Below are 24,541 nucleotides of genomic sequence, written 5' to 3' on the forward strand. Positions count from 1 at the left end.
ACATGATAAGTGAAGAAATAAGGAAATAAAAATATGAAGGAAGGAAACTAGGAGGAGGGGAAGGAGAAAGAATGCAAGAAAAGAAGGCTGCTGTTAATTATGACAGTTTTTCCTTTTTCCTTCTACATGTTTCATATATTACAAAAGTAGAATTCATATGTTTTCAGAGTAGGTGTATCTTTTGTAACTATAGAAATGAAGCTTTCCATTTTGAAATATTTATTTAGCTAAAAACAGCAATGCAAAGTTCATTCTGATTCTAAAATCATGTACAAATTTAGACAACTGCTCAAAGAATTGAAGTCTCTTTGATATTGTAATTTAGAAGTATTTACATATTTCCAAGGTAAGTTTACCATATGTCTATTTATGTTACATAGAACCTTAATATTTAGAAAAATTTCCTCATGGCACATGTTAATTTTAATCTCATATTCATTTTTTAAAATATATTAAGCATACCCAAATCATAAGCACTTGTAATAGTGTCAAAAATCCTTCATATGAAGTGGGAAAATCAAAGTTGTAATTACATTTTTCCTTCTATTACAGACTGTAAATTTGGGCAGTTGACTTACTGTCTCTGAAAACAAATATTCTCTTATCAGTAATAAAAGTATACTCTTTACCTCACATTGTTTTTGTGAGAATAAATTTAAATAACAAATATGAAATTACTTTGTAGACAGTAAGTTTCCATAGTAAGAATGTGAATAAAATGCAATAAACTTAACATTAACTGGATAATTATCATATGATGGTCATTGTACTAGTTTTTCATTTATTTTATATTCATTGTTCTTAGGAAGGCCAAGACTAATGTGTTGTTAAAAAATAGTAGTTGGTAGGACTTTACAAGTATAGCTCCTGATGCACACAGTCTCACAGCAAAGTCCTGAATCCTCTAATTCTTACAATCTTTTTTCCGCACTCCTCAACAATGTTCCCTGAGCCTCGGGTGTAGGCTCAGATACATCCATCGGTACTGGGATCCACAACTGCATTTTGATTGGTTGTGGTTTTCTATAGTGGTCTCCATATGTTGCAAAGAGAAGTATCCTTGATAAAGGGAGAAAGACTACACCTCTCTCTGGGTATAAGAACAAATGCTTATAAATTGTTGTTAAGGATTATGCTGGTTTAGTAAATTACTGGTTGTAGATTCTCCTGTAATAACCATGATTTCACTAGCACTGAGTAGTTATCAAAGTTTCCAGTACCAAGCATGCTATCTCTCTTGTTGAGAGGGTCTTAATGGACAGATGGATGGATGGATGGACAGATGAATCATACCCATATTCTGTTACTCTCACTTATTCCCCTCTCATTTTCACTGAACACTTTCTTTTTATCTGTTCTTCCTTCTTTTCTTTTCTTCCTTCTTTTCTTTTCTTTCTTTCTGTCTTTCTTTCTTTCTTTCTTTCTTTCTTTCTTCCTTTCCTTCTTTCTTTCTTTCTTTCTCTCTTTCTCTCTTTCTCTCTTTCTCTCTTTCTCTCTTTCTCTTTTCTTTTTCTGAATCCTAACTTCTGCCAAATGTTTCCTTCTTATTTGCAGGCCTTTTAGCAACCAACTGTGCTTAATTAGGGTTGCTTGCAGAAGCATTGTTTAAGGGGTATTTTTCATAGTGTGGCCAACTAACCACTGGTTACTTCACTAAGAAAATGATCCACCCTCTCATGGTAACCATTAACTACCCATGGTTCCTTGGGGAGGAATAGAGCTATCCACAATATTTATTCATGCAGAAGATCTGCACACAAGATTGGACACATCAGGAAGAAGGCTTCTTAACAATTCATGTCACTATTTTTGTTCAGAAAAGTGAAAAGGAAAGTATGGGGCAGAAGTTATATAACAAAAGTTTTACAGGTTCAGCATGGTAAGGCATTGAAGTAGAACTGGAAAGGAACTGAACTGGCTGAAAGGGAGCCATGGTTCTGATGCTGCTTCTCACTGCAGTCTGATTGTATCCTAGTTTATCTATACAAGACTTCAAAATAATAAGGCACAAGGCAGATAATTTGTCTCTTGAAAAAACTTTGCTAACATATGACATAAAAAGTATTGCTTTAAACTTATAATGAACGTATGGAGCTAGCAACAGATAACTAGTCAGGCACGAGTCTAAATGAAAAGACATGTAAACAATCCTGATGTAACTCCTTACACCTTACTGATCTATGACCTGAACTATTGCTTTAAACTTACTATAAATGTATGGAATGTAAAAATGCTTAGAAAACTATGTGGTCAATTATCCTGAGACAGTATAAAAGCTCAGAGCTACAATAAAGCATAGGTACGGCCTTCATCTTCATCTTCATCCAGTGTGTGTGTGTGTGTGTATGTGTGTGTGTGTGTGTGTGTGTGTGTGTGTGTATGTGTGTGTGTGTGTGTGTGTGTGTGTGTGTGTGTGTATGTGTTTGTGTGTGTATGTGTGTGTGTGTGTGTGTGTGTGTGTGTGTGTGTGTGTCAGTATGCTTTCTCACTTTGATTTTCCTTTCTTTTCTTTCTGCCTGACCAGTGAGAGGCCCGAGTCAAAGAGAAATCAACCCAAGTAACAAATTCTTTTCCCCTGCTGCTATTAGCATGAGTTAATTGCCAGAAGTGAGCTGCTTTTTTCCCCAGAATAACAAGAAGAGTCAGCTTTTGGCCCCTATCTCCAGCCAGCAACACCCTTTGCTGACTTCCTCAGGTCTGGATGCTGAGCTGAACTTCAACACATAGGATCATCCTATAGTTGGGTGGACCACAAATTGATAGGTGTCCTCATTTTAAAAAAAAAAAAGAGGAAATTTAAGAAACCTATGAGTACAATTCCAGATTAAAAACTTCTTTGAGTGATCCAGTGAAGAAGAAAATTTAGATTCAATACCAAAGAGTGATATAAAGGAAGAGTTTGAAAATTCAGACAGGTAAGAAGATGACCAAAAAAGTAAGAAGAAAAAGGAAGATTTAATGAAAAAAAATAAGGGAAGCAAACAACAGTCTCAGCTCTGTAGGTCCCCAGAATGAAGAGGAAAAGCAGAAGTTTCATTCAGAAGATAGGCTTGTGGATATGTGATGGTTAGTGTTAACTGTCACCTTGCTAAAATCTATAATTACCTGAGCTATTGTCTTCTAAGCGTATTTATGCAAGATCTTCTTGCTTATCCTAATTGATGTGGGAAGTCCTACTCACTATGGGAGGGCACCATTCCCTAGGCAGGAGCTCCTGAACCATATAAGCTAAGCACATTCACTCCTCACTTCTGACTGTGGACATAAATAATGCAACCCAACTGCTTTAAATCTCCTGCCTCTGTGACTTCCCTACCATAAAGGATTGTAACATAAAACTATGAGCTAAAACAATTTTTTTCCTTACGTTGCTTTTCTCAGAGCATTTTATCATAGCAACAGGAAACAAAATTAAGATGGAATCCTAGTGAAAGCACCTGCACTCCTACCCAAAAGACAACCTGCAACTATCAAAACCCTCAAATTCAGTTGCCAGCTCTGATGAGATGGTGATTCTGCCAGCAGATGGGTTAGAAGTAAAGTGAAATCCCACTCTGTCATTTTCTAGAACTTGGCATGGGAGCAGTATATGGGCACTGTAATGATAAGGAATTTGTTTAAGACTGAACTACTCCAGGACTCAAAGGATAATCATGTCAGGAAGTGAAGTTCAAGTTTAGCTGGCCACTGCCCCTAGGCCATACTGAGAGATAGTTGTGGAGAGCAAGATAGATAGACAGACAAACCTAAAAGAGATGTCAAAAATAACAACCTAAACAGTGAAGTGCATAGAAAAAAAAAGTACCTTTAATAATGTGGCTTAGAAAAGAACCCATAAATCTGGGCTTTAATATCCCTGAACAGAAGATAGATCAACCTCTGGAAGCACCTATATTCTATTTACTACTGTGGATTCTGAAAACTCTACAACTACAGTAGGCTCCTTGAAACTCATAGCTTCATCCTCACAGAAGGTTGATTAATATTTACCAGGTTTTGAAAATATAAGAACAGGTAATTTGTCTTTACTCATCTCAGTGCTGCGATTGCTTCTTACAACCCAACCCCAACCCTGGTTAGAATATTAGCCACCTCAGGAGATATCATCTGAAGAGCCTCTAGAGAATGAAAAACCCACTCAGTCCATAGACTTCAATGGCAAGTATGGTTAGCTGAGAATCCTGATTTGTATTTTTACTTTTTGAGCTGGCCTTGAGCTCACTGTACAGCCAAAGTTGACCTTGAACTCCTGATTCTTCTTCCTCTACCTTCCAACAGCTGAAATTACAGGCATATGCCTCCAGGCCTGATACATCCATCCAATGTTAAGGATTTATGCACAGACAGGAATCTACAAGAACATTATCATCTCTGACATATGTATATGTATATGTATATGTATATGTATATGTATATGTATATGTATATACACATATATTTTTTTTCCTCAGCCCCAGCAGCAAAGAGTTGAGAAGCCCAACAATCCCTCCCTACCACATAATGCATGTAACTTTCAGTGCCCAACTTTTAGTGACCTCCCACAAATACTACAACATACATCTTAATTTGCCTTTTGTGCTTCCCATGTTGTGTCTTTTTGCCGTACTTATACTACGATTTTTACTGTATTACTAAAACTTGAATGTCCTTTTATTTTATTGCCCTTTATATCTTTGTTTAACTTAGTTTCTGAGTTTTTTATTAGGCGAAAATTTTTCTTCTGATTCCTTTTTTATCTTTGTTAGTCCATTTCATCTATTCCTATTATAATTTTAGTAGTACTTCAATTGTAATTTATCATTTATTTGTTTATTTATTTATTTACACTCCAGATTTTATTCCCCCATTCCCCCTGTCCACCACAACTGTTCCGCATCCCATACCTCCTCCCCAGCCCCATCTCCACCAGGATGTCTCCACCACCCACCACCCACCCAACAAGACCTCTAAACTCTCTGGAGCCTCCAGTCTCTTGAGGATTAGGTACATCTTCTCTGACTGAACTCAGACCAGGCATTCCTCTGCTGTATATGTGTTGGGGGCCTCATATAAGCTAATGTTTGCTGCCCGGTTGGTGGTCCAGTGTCTGAGAGATCTCAGGGGTCCAGGTTAATTGAGATTGCTGGTCTTCCTACAGAGTCACCCTCCTTCTCAGCTTTTTCCAGCTTTTCACTAATTCAACCACAGGGGTCAGCAGCTTCTGTCCATTGGTTGGGTGCAAATATCTGCATCTGACTCTTCAAGCTGTGTGTTGGGTCTTCTGGAGTGTGGTCATAGCCACAGTAATCATGTCAGGCCTTGGGACCTCCCCTTGAGCTGGATCCCACTTTGGGCCTGTTGCTGGACCTTCTTTTCCTCAGGCTCCTCTCCATTTCCATCCCTGCAGTTCTTTCAGACAGGAACAATTATGGTTTTTACTGTGGGATGGCAACCCATTACCTCACATGATGCCGTGCCTTTCTTCTGGAGGTGGGCTCTTTAAGTTCTCTTTTCCTACTGTCTGGCATTTCATCTAAGGTCCCGCCCTTTGAGCCCTGGGAGTCTCTCACCTCCCAGGTCTCTGGTGCACTCTGGAAAGTCCCCCCACCTCCTATTTCCTGAGGTTGCCTGTTTCCATTCTTTCTGCTGGCCCTCAGGGCTTCAGTCTTTTTCCCACACCCAGTACCAGATCAGGTTCCCCTCTCTCCCCCCACCCCACCCCTGTCCACTTTCCCTCCCAGGTCTCTAACTCCCTCTGCATCTCACTATTGCTTTTTTCTCCCTCCCAAGTAGGACTGAGATATTCTCACTTGGGCCCTTTAGATTGTTGACCTTTTTTAGTTCTGTGAACTGTATATTGGGTATTCTGTACTTTTTTGGCTAATATCCACTTATTAGTGAGTACATACCATGCATGTCTTTTTGTGTCTGAGTTACCTAACTCAGGATGATATTTTCTAGTTCCCTCCATTGGCCTGCAAAACTCAGGGTGTCTTCATTCTTAATAGCTGAGTAGTTTTCCATTATGTAAATGAACCACATTTTCTGTATGCATTCTTCTATTGTGGGGCATTTGTGTTGTTTCCAGCTTCTGGCTATCACAAATAAGGCTGCTATGAACATAGTTGAACACATGCCCTTGTGGTATGGTGAGACATCTTTTGGGTATATTCCTAAGAGTGGTATAGCTGGGTCTCCAGGTAGATCTATTTCCAATTTTCTGAGGAACCTCCAGATTGATTTCCAGAGTGGTTATACCAGTTTGCAATCCCACCAGCAGTGGAGGAGTGTTCCTCTTTCTCCACATCCTCTCCAACATGTATTATCACCTGTGGTTTTGATCTTAGTCATTTTGATTGGTCTAAGGTGGAATCTCAGGGTCATTGTGGGTTGCATTTTTCTGATCACTAAGAACTTTGAACATTTCTGTAGGTGTTTCTCAGCCATTCGAGATTCCTCTGTTATGAAATCTCGGTTTAGTTATTGTTTATTTTTAAAAGCCTCATGTTTTTCCCATTCCCATGTTTATTGGGAAGAAATGATCCGTTTCTTCTGTAGCTGAGGCCACAGACAACAGGACAAGGTTGGGAAAAAAATCAGTATGGGAGGTGGGGCATTAGTCATTCACCCCACATTAGAAAAATTACAGCACACAAACACAACAAATGAGAACAAAAGACTAAGAGAGACTCTTATTTTATTTTGTAATTTCTATAATCTTATTTTCCTTTCCCTTCCCTAACAGTATTTTCCACTACTTCCACTATTTAAACTTGCCTGTATGTAGTTTACCTTTTTTCTATACCCTTCCTTTATTTCATTCATTTAATATATTCACATTTACTCCAAATAATTTATATCTTTAGAGCATAGTGTTAGTTTTACCATTTTTAATTTTTATTTTTAATTACCTTACTAAGTAACAGGCTTGCTTATGTTTTCATGCATCTTTAGTTTGGCTTAATCCCCTTTGTTCCTCCATCTCCATGTTCCCAGGCCTCCTGAAACCTGTATACCACCAGTATTTCCCTTCCCACTTTCATATCACATAGATACTACTATTCCCCCCTCACTTAAAGCCCCTTTTACTCCCTTTCCTGGGCGCTACACAGACTGTCACATAAATAAACACATATAAAATTTAGAAGCTAGCATCTGCTTATGAGAACCATGTTATTTTTGTCTCTCTGAACCTCATTTAACATGATATGTTCCAGTTCCAAATTGGTTTCTCTATGTTCTGCTACCAAATATGTTTTGTTTTCATCAATAAGGCCTTACCATTTATTTACTCTGGACAACCAGGAGCACACCGGCAATAACATAGTATTATGAAGGTCTTTTAGGGTGGTAACTCATGCCTAGCACTTAGATTTCTTAAATTTTCTTTAACAATCTATATTCATCCATACAGAGTAATTCTGTTCAAGCTCATTTTTGGATAAGGGTATATATTGAAATTAACTTACTAATTAACATGTATTCTTACAAAACAGTTATCTAGTGGCTTAGGCACTTGAAGACAATCAAGATTACTATTTGGTTGTTTCTGTATAGCTCTATCCTGAATGGCTATTGGACATTATTTTAGCATTTAACTATTTTAGTTTAATAAACATGGCAAGGTGGTTCTATTTCCAGTGGGTATGGTGTACCACATTTTGAAATGGATTAAAATAAAGCTGAGCATGGAAAACTGCTCTGTGCAAATGCAAACCTGATGAATTTTGTTACAAAATGAAAAGATTGTGGTTAGGAGAAGAAAGTAGAAAACTGGCTTGGTGAAATTTCCATGGGACAGTATTTGGAATTTTGCCAGCATATGTTTCTCTGCTGTTTTAGATTAAGTTGCAAATGATCGCTTATTCACTTGTACTTTTTTTTTCTGTTTTGAAGCAGTATCTTTCTCATTGATTCCGAAGTCAGCCTTCTGAGTGCCAGGAATACATGCTAGATTACCTAGATTTAATTATATTCATTTTACATTTTATTTATTATTAATAGTAGTAGTAGTATTTAATCTTTTTTTACAGTTGGGTCATTTTCCCCCTCTAGGTCTTCCCTCTGACTGTTCCTCATCCCATTCCTCCTCCACTGTCTCCAAGAGGATGTCCCCACCCCATCCACTCCCACCTTACCAAACCTCCCTGCTCTGAAACAGATGTAATAACTTACATTTATATTTTTTCTACTCAGGAAGCTGAGCCAGAGGATTTCTATGAGTTCAAAGCCAGCCTGGGCTATAGTGTGAAACACTGTCCCAAAGTAAAACCTTGCACACTGTGGAATCTGCTCCTTCCTTTATGTATATTGAGAATCTACTGCATTCTATTGACTTTTCTAAGTATCTTCATCATTCTTTTCATGTAATCCTTACAACTATTCTGTGAGATATCAATTAACATCTTCATTTCACACATAAGAAAAGTTCAAATCCCTAAAGATGAAAAAGATAGAACTGAAAACTTCCAGGACAGGTGGAGTGTGTATACGAGAAGTTAGAAATAAAATTGCATCTAATTCTCTTCTGTAATTAATATTTTAATGTTTATCAAACAAGTTGAGTTGATATTTTGTTTCTATTTTACAGGGTCTCCCTCTGTTGCCTATGGGGAGGGATATCTCTCCCAAGGCTCAAGGGAACCTCCTGTCTTGGCCTCCTGAATTAATGGGACTTGAGGTATGCATCACTGTGCATAGCTGGTTTACTCCTTTTGTTTACCACTTACAATGGGTAAAAGAAGTGGCAGATATATTAAGGAATGAGTTTGCACACACATACACACACACTTTCTCTCAGCTACAATATGTCTTTGTAATGTTTCCCTTGCATGATACTTTAGTTGTCTAAAAGGAATTTTATCTCTATTCAATTTCTCTAGATGAGATTCTTAATATTTTGTAAACAATAATGATGAGGATATGCTTTTCAGCAGTAGATTGCAGTATTAACAAGACAGATCTGGTGTGTATCCCTGACCAAAGAAAGAAAAAGAGTCTTGTCAACACACACACACACACACAGATAGAATGCAATTTCTCTTGAATTTGTAATAATAACTTTAGTATGGTTTTAGGGGTTATACTTTTATTACCCTTACTGAAATTTCATCTAGAACTATTGGAATTAATGACTCTTTATACCATTGTAAACAGGAAAGTCAAATCCGAGAGAATCTGTAATTTCTGAGGGAAAAACCTGTATATTTTGTGTTTTTCCCAGAATGTTACTATATATGATTATGCCATATGTGTTTATTTGTAGAGACTGCTAACATCTGAACATACAAAACCAAACAGACAAAGTCTTGCACCATTGCTCCCCCCGCATTCTACTCTAGAGGAATGCCACTGTACATGGATTCCAAACAGGTTAAAAAGAAAAATAGCTGATTAGATCTCAGAGTACCCAGTGAACGGGATGACGGCCACAGCTGCAGTGGAGACACCAAAAATGGAGAAGAGTGCTTCCAAGGAAGAGAAGCAACAGCCAAAGCAGGAGGACAGCACAGACCGAGGCAATGCTGATCCTGAAGAATGGGCGAACTCTGAGAGTGACCCTGAGCAGATGAGCTGTAAGAGTGGCCACACCAGCTACCAAGCCACAGATATTCAACTGAAGAAGAAAGAGATGCCCTCTAAGCCACATCGTCCGCTCTGTCGGTCACCCTGCCTGGACCGGCCAAGCTTCTCCCAGAGCAGCATTTTACAGGATGGGAAGCTAGACTTGGAGAAAGAATACCAAGCCAAGATGGATTTTGCTCTAAAGTTGGGTTATGCAGAAGAGCAAATTCAATCAGTGCTTAATAAACTAGGCCCAGAATCACTTATTAATGATGTATTAGCAGAGCTTGTCAGACTTGGAAACAAAGGTGATTCGGAAGCACAAGTCAACTTGAGTCTATTACTGCCCCGAGGAGCAAGCTCCAGAGAGATTGCAAGCCCTGAATTGTCTCTTGAAGATGAAATAGACAATAGTGATAATTTAAGACCAATTGTTATTGATGGAAGTAATGTGGCAATGAGGTAAGCCTCATGGATTTTTTTCCTCTCCTTCTAAAACAGAAATTGTCTTCTATTACAGAGCACTATAAGATGTTCTTTGTTGTTTGTGTCTTGCATACCTATAGATGGACAGAGTCTAAAATTATCATTCCCTTGCCTTTTCATTCTCCTTTGGTATTGCTACCAATTTATCTTCAAATATTTTTGGTGAATTATTAGATATTAGTGATGCTTCAACAGAGCCAAAATATTTAAGCCAGTGTCCTGTCATCTTCAAAATCACTGCGTACACATTGTCAGTTGAAGTCTCACTTAGAAACTTTCTGTAACTCCCAACCACTAAAACAGAAAACTGGGATATTTCTGCCTTCAAGGCAAAAGTGTGATCTGGACTTTTCTCCTCCCACTTAATTGCATCATTTATCTTAGTCTCTTTAATGGTCTTCTTATAAATTATGCTGGTTTCTATATCCACTACCTGCATTCATGTCATTTCCCAACCTAGAAATTATATTCTCCTCATCTTCATACCCTTAAAGATGTACTACCTACATCTCTGTGATTTTTCTAAACTCAATGATTATCCATGGTAGGATAAATATTTACCCCACAAAGATATCCACATGCTAATCTCTGAGGCCTGTAAGTCTGTTAAATAGTAAAACATACCTTGTATATGTCTTTAACTTAAGAAGTTTGACCTGGGGAATGTTACCTTGTATGATTAACGTTAGCCAAGAGTTGCTGCTAGAGGAGGGCAACAGAGCCAGAATGAATAGCAAGACATGCCACAGAAATAGGAAACGAGAGTGTAAGGAGAGGGCCATGCGCACAGGAGTGAAGGTAGAATCGAAAAGCTGAAACATCTTAAGCCTGAAGAAAGAAAGCAGCCTTGCCAGAACTTTGATTTTAGATTTCTGACCTCTTAAACTATAAAATAGTAATTTCTATACATATAGTAATTTGTTATAATAACAATGGGAAACTAATAAACTGACTTCTGGTGAGACTGTCATCACTATGAGAGTCAGTGTGCTGATTTCTCAAAAAGTAAAAATAGAACTAGCATGTGGTCCAGGTATACTAGTCCTGGATATAGAACTGAAGGACCCAAGAATGCCACTTGCATGTTTCTTGGTGCACTATTCAGAAGAGCCAAGATATACAATCAGTCTCAATGCCCGTAGACCAATTAACAGATAAGGGAGTATACGCAGAAAGATGTTTTGTTTGAAGGAAAATTGAGTGAGCCAGAGATTTATCATTCCAAGTAAAATAACTCAGATTTGGGGAGGAGGAAGGCTGATTTTTTTCTTCTGTGTCTAATATAAAAGCATAAATATTATATATGGCACAGAAGTAGAAAAAGAGATGAAGGAGGAAGAACAGGTCTAAACTGAAATGAAAGAAAAAAGTAACACATATTTTCTCTTATATGCAGAACTTAAGTTTAAATATATACATATATGTATACATGCTGTGTGTGTGGGGGGTCCCACCACAGCAAATGGGGAGGCTATTGAGAGGAAGGGAACCATTGAAAGGCAGGAAGAGGGAGAAGAATTTATTAGTGATTTTTCTCATTTATATGACAAAATACCCTAGAAAAAGAGCTTAAGAAAAGAAGTTCTTATTCTGGCACAGAGTTTGATAGTACAGCCCATCACGCTTGGGAAGGTATGGAGGCAGAAACATAAGGCAGCTGGTTACACTGCATTCATAGTCTGAAAGCACAAAAAGATGAATGCTGCTCTTCAGCTACATTTCTCCTTCCGTTCAGTCTGGGTCTGCAGTTCATTCCTGATGGGTCTTTCTTTGTTAATTAATCCTTTCTAGGAATAACCTCACAGATACAGCCAGAGGTATATTCTCATGGAAATTCCAACTTCAATCAAATTGACAGTCAAAGTTAGTGTTTACAACTCTACCATTCAATTTTATTTCTAAATACATAACTTTAGACCATAACATTCCAGCTCAGGACTCTAAAGACTCAGTTTCAAATGCATTTAGTCCATCCCAACACTATTCTAATAGAGTATAAAATCTTTTCTAAAACTCAAGAGAATCTCTTAACTGTGAATATCTACAAAATCAGGAAACAAGTTACATACTTCTAACCTACAAGGCTCCAGAATAAACAATCCCGTTCCAAAAGGGAGGAACCTGATAATAGCAAGGAAAAATCAGATTAAAGCAAAAGCAAAGGCTAGCAGGAGCATCCTACATCTTGATGTGTCATATCTGGGACTTATGATGACATCATCTGGGCTCCAATAAGCTTGGGAATCCCTTCTCCTCCAGATCCGCTCCCTGTAACACGTATGTCTTCAATGGCTCCATGGATACCTTCGGATTTTCTCAATCGAGGTCTTATTGTACTAATACCTCCAAATCCCTGGAGTTTTCATTGCAGCTTACACTTCACTTTCCTAGTTTCCTGAGATGGACTTCTAGGGGCTCCTTACAAGTGGATGGCCTGATCTCAACACCTCTCAGGAACGTTGACACAAAACTTGATATCCCCCAAGTCTCTCATTTCATATGTCTGTAAAAGCATAACCGTGGGTATGATGCTTCCAAGTTCAGCTGGGATGTCAAGACGTAATCTGGCTCCCTTCTATCATAGCCGCACTAGCCTTTGTATGCCCTTGTTGCTGAACCTGGAAAAACTTTCCTAGACAGTTATTTTTGAGCAGAGAAACCCTTCAGCTGCATTTTTAGTTGAAGTCTCTCCTTACAAATGTTTTAACATTGTCACAATATGTGACTTTACCATAAAAAAAAAACCTTTCTCATTCAAGAGAGATTTCTCTTTAATGTCTCAGTTACAAATGCTTCATCTCCCTTCTCCACAACTTGAAACCTACTCTCATTTCCTGAATAGACTTTACATTTTTCACACCTGTCTGCTCTACATTTTCTTCTTTTTTTAAAGATTTGTTTGTTTGTATGTGTGCATGTATGCATGTGCATATGAATGCATGAGCCCATGGAGGCTAGAAAAGGGCATTGGGTCACCTGGAGCTGAAGTTTTTCACAGTTGTAAGCAACACAACTTGAGTGCTGGGAACTGAGCTCCAGTCATCTGCAAGAGCAGCAAGTACTCTTAACCCCTGAGCTATCTACACAGCCGCCTTTCCTTGTGTCTTTATCTTACTGTAGACTTGAATAAGTGCAGTGAACAGTAACTATGCTACAGCCTGAATGACACACCCTATTGAAATGTCCTCTACCCAAAAATTTAGTCATTACATTTGAATTCAGTCCATTTCCGAGTAAAGTGTAGCAGAAGTGACTCATTTGGCAGAGAAGGGTCCCGAGTGCTCTTCTGGATAATGCAAGGCCACATCCTTTTTTTTTTTTTTTTTAACTTTTATTTAACATGTTTTCCTTTCTTTTCTTTTTTCATGACCACATTCCTTATATTCTTTTTTTTTAAATTACATCTCTCCTAGTGAATGTTTAACTTCACAGCTTGTTTTCCATTACCGTTGCTATTTTATTTTCTAGTGTGATTGGCATAAACCAGGCCTTGACTAAATTTAAATTGTATTTTTCCTTATAACTTAGTTTAGTGGTGTTGCTAGAGCAGCAGTTGGGTTTCTTCTCTTTCAGTGTTGTGGTTGAGACCTCAAAAATAAGGCTGACTTGTAAAATATTCCCAAAATAAAGGTAGAAGAGACACTAACCTCAACAAATGCCCAAATCACAACTTAGAAACACAAGAAATAGGGAAATGTAAGAAAATATGACTCTTGAAAGACCACAGTGCTTAATAGTTAAATCCAAAGATGTTAAATGGTTGACTCCCATACAAAGAAGTCAAAATTCAGTTTGAAAAATGATCAGTGACCCCAAAGACAAGTCATACAGATGAATAAAGTAAGGAAGTCAATTTTATAAGTCAATTACAGGAAGTTCTGAATTCAAGGGTTGCCTCAGAAAATCAGTAACATGGACTAAATAATTGAAATGAATAACTAAGTCAAGTTAAAATACAGCAGAGTGCAATACTGATAATCCAGATAAAACAGAAGGCAGTAGTAGGAATTGTTACATTTAGACAACAATAGAAAAAATAAGCAAGCATAACTACCGTTTTCAATAATTTCAGGATATAAAACAGCAAACTTAAGAGTGTATAGGATAGAAAAAGAAGCTGAAATACACATTGCATGCTTGAAATACATTCTCAATAAAATAGAGAAGGAAGAAATAAAGAAAAGTCTCATATAGCTCTCTCTTGTAAGGCTATGCCAGTACCTGGCAAATACAGAAGTAGATGCTCACAGTCATCTATTGGATGGAACACACAGGGCCCCTAATGAAGGAGCTAGAGAAACTACCCAAGGAGCTAAAGGGGCCTGCAACCCTATAGGAGGAACAACAATATGAAATAACTAGTACCCTCAGAGCTGTGTCTCTAGCTGCATATGTAGCAGAAGATGGCCTAGTTGGCCATCAGTGGGAGGAGAGGCACTTGGTCTTGTGAAGATCATATGCCCCAGTACAGGGTAACACCAGGGCCAGGAAGCAGAAGTGTGTGGGTTGTGGAGCAGGGTGGGGGGAGGATATAGGGTCCTTTGGGGATAGCATTTGAAATGTAAATGAAGAAAATATCTAATAAAAAAGTCTCAGCAGTTAAGGGTACTGACAGTTCTTCCAGGTGACCTGAGTTCAGTTTCTAGAACCCACATCAGTCAACTCACAACCACATATCTTTTGACCTTCACAGGAACACACACGCACACTTAAAAGTAAATCTTTTCACAACTAAGAAATTAGGGGCCGGAGAGGTGTCTCAGCTGTTAAGAGTACTCAATGTTCTTGGAGACTTGAGTTCAGTTCCCAGGACCTACATGTCAGCTTACAGCCATCCATAACTCCAGCTCCAGAGGATCCAATGCCATTTTCTGACTTCTGCAAGCATCAGACATACATGTCATTCATGAAAAATGATCATAATCACAAAATAAGTACATCTTCAAAATTAAAAAGTAAATTATTGCAAAAAACCCTTCCAAATCTAGGGAAGGATATGGACATCCAATACAGGAGGGACTTGGAGAGCTATATGGTGTAAAAAGATAATTAGCCTCTGCAAGTTGGCCTCTATCCTCCACATGGATACTATGACATGTGTATGGCCCACCCTCCAAACACACACACACACACACACACACACACACACACACACAGAGAGAGAGAGAGAGAGAGGGAGGGAGAGAGAGAGAGAGAGAGAGAGAGAGAGTTTTAACTCTCTAGTTTAAAGAACAAGTAAATGATTGGTTTAGAGGCAAGATCCACTTATCTGATATCTGTAAGAATCACACTTTATTGGTGGAAAACTAAACATACCAAATATAAAGGAATGGAAAATGATATGCTGAGCAGGCAGAAGCTAAAAGCAGGGAGTAGTTGTTCTAATATCTGACAAAGTAGATATTAAATCAAAATAAATTAGAAGACATAAAGAAGAATCCTACATATTAATGGAATTATCCATCAAGAAGACCTGCAATTATAAATACACACCAATCATTGTTATAACCAATTTCATGAAGCAGGCACTACTGAGCATAATGGAACACAGAAGTTCCAATACAATAATGATGGAAGATCATCATAGCCCATTCTCATAAAGCGATAACTCATCTAGATGAAATTAATCAAACTTCCTACTAAAACTTTACTATGGACTTAATAGAATAAAGAAACATCTGGAAAATAATATTTCACTCAATAGCTGTGGAATATGCTGTCTTCTCACCAGCCCATGGAACTTTCTCTAAAATACATCACATATATTAAAGTAGGTCTTAAAACATAAAAGTTAATCAAAATAATGTCTTATGTTTTATAATAGAATAAAACTAAGAAACAATAGTAAGTGAAAATATAGAAAATATACACATGTGGAATTTGAACATTACACACTGAATTATTATTAGTGGCTCACTGCAGAAATCAGTGATAAGTTCTTTTTTAAATTCTAGAATAAAATGATAACTAAAAAGAAATGGTTTTCCAGAAACTTTGGAATATATTTGGAATATCCTATACTTTGGGAGTTTATAGGTATGTGTGACTATACTTAACAAAGTGTTCAGAGAAAACAAAGAAATATCTTATTTGGATATCAAGATTTCAGGAAAAATCAAGAAAAAGACAAACTCAAAATAATAGATGGAAAAAATAGTAATATTGGGGCTAAGCCTCGGTTGCCTCCAAAAGTGGAAGGTAAGTCCTGTTACTAAACACAGCATACATTTCAAACACAAAACTCTTAGAGGAACCAAGCTGAATATAACCCAAAAGACTCCACCTATGAATACTTACCTTCATAATTCCAGAAAATGCTATGCAAGCTACCATGAGAGAAAAGCATTCAGTAGTCTCACCTAGCTGTGACATTCATAGATGAAGTACAACAATGGTCAGCAGGGTCAACAGTGACACATATCTTGGTGGTAACCAACAACTGCCTAATTGGACTTGAGGTCTACTTAATAAGAAGGAAATCATGTCTGGCAATGTAAATCTAGTCAGCTGGTAGCTAGTGAGGTCACAGATCTCAGAGAAGAACCTACTACTACTGCTTCCTAAACCACTATCATTCCTAACTGCATTTGAAAAACTTATATATATGAGTAACTATAGCTCTGCCCTCTCATCAAAGAAGGTTCATTACACAATTGGAGACCATTTAAGAAAGTTACACCTAGTCAAAATGCAGGGAACAAGTAACTATGGGATACTCCAGATCCAGTGGATAAATCTACAATACAGCTCTAGAACTAAAAATCAGGAAACACCATGAAAGGGGTGGAAGATAGATGGGAAAAGACAGAGATCCAAGAAATCTGCTGCAAGATTATTGTTTTCTATATAGGAAATCTTAACAGTATAGGTGCTTAAACAAGACCTGAACAGTAACAACACCAGTTAGCATGCCAACACTAATAGGGGGAAATTGTAGGTGTCTTGATCATTAGATGAAGAGCTACAGACAATTAAAAATTGCTGAGAAAGGGAGAATTAATTTTCCCTAGAGATGAGCTCCCTAAATGGTTATCCAATCTCAAGAGTGTGTGTGTGTGTGTGTGTGTGTGTGTGTGTGTGTGTGTGTATGCAACACTAAACAGATTCAGCAGGTTGCATTTATACATTTATTCACGTATATGTGTATAAAAATAATTAAAGAATAATAGACCATGAATTTGAAAGGAGGTGAAAGATATGTGAGTGCTTAGAGGGAGGAGAGGCCCCCAGAGAGATGACACAAGGGAATATTATATTTTAATCAAGTAAAAAGACATTAAATTGATTTCAACATTTTACATGTACATGATTTTCAAAGAATAAAAAAGAAAATGAAACAAAAATTTGGTTCTTTGAAAAGATAGACAATATTGTTAAACAATTAACCAAATTAATCAAAAGAAATAAAACAAATTTACAAAATTTAAAATGAAAAGAAAGTAGGGAAATTAAAACAGACACCTGTGAAAACTAGAGGATCATTAACAGAATACCTTGAAAATTTATATTTAAAAAAAACCTTAGAGTTTTTTTTTAAATACATATGTATATATGATCTTTCAAAATTAAACCAAGGAGAAGAATTCAATGCATGCGTCCATTTATGAGTTGCTACAATCTTCAGAAAATAAGCAAGGGATAATTGGAGATCAGCCATCCTGTGAAGTGGGTAATGGTGGCAAAACACTCATTTCAGTTACAATGAAAGGAAGCATGGGAAAACAGAAGTGAATACAGATTCTGTTGCTAGGTTTCCTCTACTTGTTTGCCTTTTGTTCCTAACCTTAGTAACTAATATCTTAATACACACCATACTTTTCATGTTCCTCTACTCCATAAGAAGTTCTGGAGTTGAAGCACTCATTGTTTTTAATTGGCTGTTATTCTATTTCGGTCTATCTATTTGCTGTACTTGCTTCTGCAAATGAGATATAGTGTTTGAATACACTGAGCACATGGGCTGTGATTTTCCCAATTGCACTATACCCAACCATAGATTAGAACCTTCTTTGGTGGCTTGAATAAGAATGCCCCCCATAGGCTCATATATGTGAATACTTAGTCATCTGAGAGTAGCACAGGCTGTAAGTATCTGCATCTGTCTCAGTCAGCTGCTGGCAGAGTCTGTCAGGGGACACCATGCTGGGCTCCTGTCTGAAAATACAGCATTGCATCAGTAATAGTGTTAGGACTTGGAGTCTCCCTTGAGATGGATCCCAAGTTGGGCCAGTCACTAGACTGCCTTTCCCTCAGTCTCTGTTCCATTTTTGTCCCTACATTTATTTTTTTCCTACATTTATTTTAAACAGGAACAATTTGGGGTAGAAAAATTTGAAGGTGGGTTGGTGTCCCTATCCCTCTACTGGGGGCCCTATCTAACCACTCTGGAAATTAATCTGGCAGTTCCTCAGAAAATTGGAAATAGTTCTACCTGAAGACCCAGTTATACTCTTCCTGGGCATGTACTCAAAAGATGCTCCACAATATCATAAGGACATGTGCTCCACTATGTTCATAGCAGCCTTATTCATAATAGCCAGAAACTAAAAGCAACCCAGATGTTCCTCAACTGAAGAATGAATATAGAAAATGAGGTTTATATATACAGTGGAATACTATTCATCTATTACAAATAAGGACATCATGAATTTTGCAGGCAAATGATGAAATTATCATCCTGAGTGAGGTAACCCAGGCCCAAAAGGGCATGCATGGTATGTAATTACTAATAAGTGGATATTAGCCAAAAGGTAAAGAATACCTATGATACACCCCACAGACCTTAAGAAGTTAAACAAGAAGGGAGGCCCAAGTGAGGATGTTTCAGTCCCACTTTGAAGGGGAAACAAAATAATCATGGGAGGCAGAGAGGAGGGACCTTGGTGGGAGAGGTGAGGGGATGGGAAAATGGGGTCAAGATCAGTTTTATGAGGGAGACAGGAGAAAAGCCCAGAGGGCAAAGAGAATGAATGGAAATACACAACTCTCAGGGGCGGGGGTAGGAGGAACCTCTAGAAAGTCCAAGAGACCTGGGATGAGGGTGGCTCCCAGGACTCACTGTGGCTGCCCAACAGCGGGGATGTGAAGCCTGAAGAGAACATAGTCAATCTTAAGTGACACAAAGAAGGCTGTTCAAAGAGGCAAATTCATAGTACTCAATTTCATATTAAAACAAAAACAAAACTGGAGAGAGCTCATATCAGTGGCTGAGCAACACACTTGAAAGGTCTAGAACAATAAGAAAAAACAGTACTCAAAAAGTGTAAAAGGCAAGAAATAATCAAACTCAATAAATCAATAAAATACAAACAAAAAACAGTACAAAGAATTAATGAGATGGGCACTTGGTTCTTTGAGGAAATCAACAAGATTGATAAACCCTTAGCCAAATTAAAAAATGGGGAGAAAACACCCAAGTAAATAAAATTAGAGATGAAAGGTAGGAAGCATTACAATAGACACTGAGGAAATCCAGAGAATCATAAAGACATACTTTAAAAATCCATACTCCATCAAACAAAAATCTCAAAGAAATGGGTAAATGTTTTGATATATATGACTTACCAAAGTTAAATCAATATCAGATAAGCAATTTAATCAGACTCTTAACTCCTAGTGGAATGGATGCAATAATTAAATGTTTTCCAACAACAACAAAAGGCCCAGGGCCAGATGTATTCAATACAGTACTCCCAGACCTTCAACTTCAAAGAAGAATTAACACTAATACCCCTCAAATTATTCCACAAAAAGAAAACAGAAAGAACATTGCCTAGTACTTTTTATAAGCCTGCAATTACCCTGATGCCAAATCCATATAAATACTCAGGAAAACCAGAAAGTTATAGATCAATATCTGTTATAAACATACATACAACAATTCTCAATAAAATAGTTGCAAATGGAATCCAAGAACACATCAAAGAGTATTCATCATGATTTAGTAGAGATTAGTAGGCTTCATCTCAGAAAGTGAGGGAAGGTCCAATGCATGTAAATCAATAAATGAAATTGGACACATAAACAGACTGAGATATAACAACCATAAGATCATCTGCTAGGTTCAGAAACGCCCTTTGACAAAATCAAACATCCCTTCATGATAAAAATCCTAGAAAGACTAGGGATAGCACAACATAATAAAGTCAATTTAGAGCAAGCTCACAGCCTATGTCAACCTAATGAAGAGTTTCTTCACTAAAATCTGGAACAAGACAAGGATATCCACTCTCTCCATAGTATTCACTATAGTATGCAAAGTCTTAGCTAGAAAAATAAGACAACGAAGAGATCACTGCTTTCCTTCATAATACTTGCTTGAATCACCGTGTTTCTTTACAGCACTACAACAGGGATGAAGACACCAAGCAAGTCAAAGACTTGCATAATAAAAAATTTAAGACACTGAAGAAAGAAACTGAAATAGATATCAGAAATAGATAGATCTCCCATGCTCATGGATGGGTAGGATTAATAGAGTAGAAATGGCCATCCTACCAAAGCCTCTAAACAAGATGTGGGTAGCACAGTCATTAAAACAAGCAATAAGTTTGACCTCATTAAGCTGAAAAGGCTGTGTAAGGCAAAGGACATCTTCATTCAAGCAAAGCAGCAGTCTTCAAAGTAAGAAAAACTCTTTACCAATTATTTAAAATATATAAAGAACTAAAAAAACAAAAAAACAAAAAAACAAAAAACCTGACCATCAAGAGGACAACACAAACACTTGTTGAAAAAGAAACACAGGACAAGAACACTTGGAACCTACGAAAACCAGAAGGAGCTGAGAATTATTTCACCTTTCAACTCAGCACAGATGTAAAAAAAAAAACAAAAACAAAACAAAGCAAAAAAACAAACAACAAAAAAGCCTCCATGTTTATGTTTCTCCACTCCACTTCTATAAGCTGTTTTTATTATATCTCTTATAAACTATACTCTTATCCTTTGTCAGTTTTCTTTTATTGAAACTAGATTCTTTTCTCCTACAATATATCTTGATTATAATTTCCCCCTCTCTCCTCTCCTCACAGTTCCTTCCCACATCCCCTCCTCCTCCCCTCCAAATCCTTTTTGTCTTTCATGGTAAAAGAATAGGCTTCTAAGAGATAACAAGCAACTCGGTGAAATAAAATATAATAAAATGAGGCAAAAACTATCTTATAGAAGTTGCCCCTTCTTAGAATTGGAAACAATCACCCATGGAAGGAGTTACAGAGACAAAGTTTGGAGCTGAGACAAAAGGATGGACCATCTAGAGACTGCTATATCCAGAGATCCATCCCATAATTAGCCTCCAAACGATGACACCATTGCATACACTAGCAAGATTTTGCTGAAAGGACCCAAATATAGCTGACTCTTGTGAGACTAGGCCAGGGCCTAGCAAACACGTAAGTAGATGCTCACAGTCAGCTATTGGATGGAGCACAGCGCCCCCAATGGAGGAGCTAGAGAAAGCACCCAAGGAGCTAAAGAGATCTGCAACCCTATAGGTGGAACAACATTATGAACTAACCATTACCCCGGAGCTCTTGACTCTAGCTGCATATGTATCAAAAGATGGCCTAGTCGGCCATCACTGGAAAGAGAGGCCCATTGGACAGGCAAACTTTATATTCCCCAGTACAGGGAAACGCCAGGGCCAAAAAGTGGGAGTGGGTGGGTAGGGGAGTGGGGGGGGGTATGGGAGACTTTTGGGATAGCATTGGAAATGTAATTGAGGAAAATACGTAATAAAAAATATTAAAAAAAAAAGAAGTTGGCTATAGCAATACAACAGGAGGAAAAGAGTCCCAAGAGTAGGCAATAGATTCAGACACACTCATTCTCATAGTCAGGAGTCCCACAAAAATACTGAGCTAATGGCTATAAAATATATTCAAAGGACCTGGTGTAGACCCATGTAGGCCCTGTGCTTGCTGCTTCAGACTCTGTGAGCCCATAAGTGCTATGCTTAGTTGATTCAGAAGGTGAGGCTCTCCTGGTGTCCTGCATCCCCTCAGACTCCTACAATCTTTCCTCCCTGTATTCCACAAGATTTCCTGAGCTCTAAAGTTAGGGATTGGATAGTGTCTTAGTTAGGGTTTTACTGCTGTGAGCAGACACCATGTCCAAAGCAAGTCTTTTTTTTTTTTTAGATTTGTTAAACATATTTTTAATTAAGTATTTTCTTCATTTACATTTCAAATGCTATCCCAAAAGTCCCCCATACCCTCCCCCCCCACTCCCCTACCCAGCCACTCCCACTTCTTGGCCCTGGTGTTCCCCTGTACAGGAACCAAGGCAAGTCTTTTAAGGACAGCATTTAATTGGGGCTGGCTTACAGGTTCAGAGGTTCAGTCCATTATCTTCAAGACAGGAACATGGCAGCATTCAGGCAGGCATGGTGCAAGAGGAGCTGAGAGTTCTACATCTTCATCTGAAGGCTCCTAGTGTAAGATTGACTTCCAGGCAACTAGGATGAGGGTCTTAAAGCCATTCCCACAGTGACACACCTACTTCAATAAGGCCACATCTCCTAATAGTGCCACTCCTTGGATCAAGCATATACAAACCATTACAGATAGAAACTTCATTCTTAGACTCTGTCTCCACCTAATGTCTGGCTGTAGGTCTCTGCAACTGTTCCCATCTGCTGCCAGAGGACGTATCTCTGATAATGATTGTATAAGCACTGATCTATGAGTATAGCAGAATATAGTTAGAAATCATTTTATTGATTTTTTTTCTTTTACAGACCAGCCATTTTTGCTTCTATCCTAAGTCTCTGGGCTATACAGTCTCTGGTTCCTGGTTACTCAAGCAAGCAATGTTTAGTAGGGGTTCCTTTTCATGGAGAGAGCCTTAAGTCATTTCAGACATTGATTGGCTACTCCCACAAGTTCTGTGCCACCATTGGCCTAGCATATTTTGCAGGCAGGACAGATTGTAAATCAAAGGTTTTTGGCTGTGTTGGGATCCATGTATCACTTCTGGTAGCTTGCAGAGTGTCATCCTGCACGTAAAAGATTTAAATGTAAGGGTGAGAGCTCCATGTAGGCATCAGCTCAACGTCCCCATGTTAACTATGTTGTGTGGGTGCTGTCCTCAGCAGTGTTGCCCTGCTGCCAGTCTGTAGACACCAGCCCTTTTTCTTTGCATCAGCCTGGGTTGTTTGGGGATTTTCAAGAGACTCCTTTGACCAACAACTCAGTTCCCTCCACTGGAAGCCTTGTTTGGTTATGAGTATACTCAGAGATGTGCAGTTGCAACTTCTTCTCTGTTACTAGAAGACCCCCTTAGGATCACCTTCATAGATTCCAGGAAGCTTCCACTCTACTAGGTTTCCACACCATTCCCCAAATGTCCTCCAATTCCAGCCATCTCTTCCCATATTCTCTCCCTCTACCCCACACTCCTCGCCTGATACCTTCTGCTTCCATCCCTATATGCCCCAGTCTACCCATAAATTATATCCTATTTCTCCTTTCCAGGGAAAGCCATACTTTCCCCACTAGAGCCCAACTCTTAACTAACCTTACTGCATCTACAGATTGTAGCTTGGTTGTCGTTTAATCAACAGCTAACATCCACATGTAAGAGAATACATACTATCTTTGTCTTTTGTAGTCTGGGTTTCCTCACTTAGGATTATTTTTTTCTAGTTGTATCCATTCACCTGTAAATTTCGTGATGTCATTTTAACAGCTGAGAAATACTCCATTGTGTAAAAGTACCATACTTTACTTGTCCATTCTTCAGCTGAGAGACATCTAGGTTGCGTCTGGCTTCTGGCTACTATGAATAAGGCTACTGTGAACAGGTTGGGCAAGCATCCTTGTAGTACGAAGGAGTTTCATTGTTTTTATATAGCTAGATCTTGTTATAGCAATTCCCAGTTTTCTGAGGAACCAACATATTGGCTTGCATAGTGGCTATAGAAGTTTGTACTCCTACCACCAAAGGAAGAGTGTTCTCATTGCTCTATATCCTCACCAGCATGGGCTGGCAATTCTATTACTGACCATGGCCATTCTGGCAGGTGTAAGATGCAATCTCAAGGTAGTTTTGATTTCCTGGTGGCTAAGGATGTTGACTATTTCTTATTTATTTGTTTGTTTGTTTGTTTGTTTACATCCCAAATGCTGTCCCCCTCCCAGTATACCAGTCCCCTCTTACAAAGTCCTTCCCCATCCTGGGTATCCCCCAACCTTGGCATATCAAGTCTCTACGGGGCAAGGTAAATCCTCTCTCATTGAGGCCAGACAAGGTAGCCCTATGCTACATATGTGCTGGTAGCCTTGGGCAAGCCCATCTATGCTCTTTGGTGGTGATTTTGTCTCTGGGAGTTCCCAGGAGTCCAGGTTAGTTGCCAGTTTGTGTTTTCTTTGTTGCTTCTATTTCCATTTTTATGTCTTGAACAGTTTTATTCTTTCCTTCGATGATTTGTATTTTCTTGGCTTTCTCTAAGGGATTTATTAATTTTCTCCATTTTTTGTTTGTGTTTTGCTTGATTTCTTTTTTTAATTAT

General features: G+C 38.2%; 1 protein-coding gene across 5 annotated transcripts in view; it reads left to right on the top strand.

The window, feature by feature from the left end:
- Zc3h12b (zinc finger CCCH-type containing 12B) overlaps positions 1-24,541 on the top strand; it is a 221,074-nt gene that overhangs the window by 178,113 nt on the left and 18,420 nt on the right. For all 5 annotated transcript variants that reach the window (XM_011247643.3, XM_011247641.3, XM_011247642.3 and 2 more), the window contains 2 exons: positions 8,570-8,659; positions 9,245-10,005. In XM_011247643.3, coding sequence (XP_011245945.1) covers positions 9,401-10,005 — 605 coding nt within the window. In that variant the 5' untranslated portion in view covers positions 8,570-8,659; positions 9,245-9,400. The remainder of the gene's footprint in view (positions 1-8,569; positions 8,660-9,244; positions 10,006-24,541) is intronic.

Source organism: Mus musculus, chromosome X (assembly GCF_000001635.26).
Source record: "Mus musculus strain C57BL/6J chromosome X, GRCm38.p6 C57BL/6J".
NCBI lineage: Eukaryota > Metazoa > Chordata > Mammalia > Rodentia > Muridae > Mus > Mus musculus.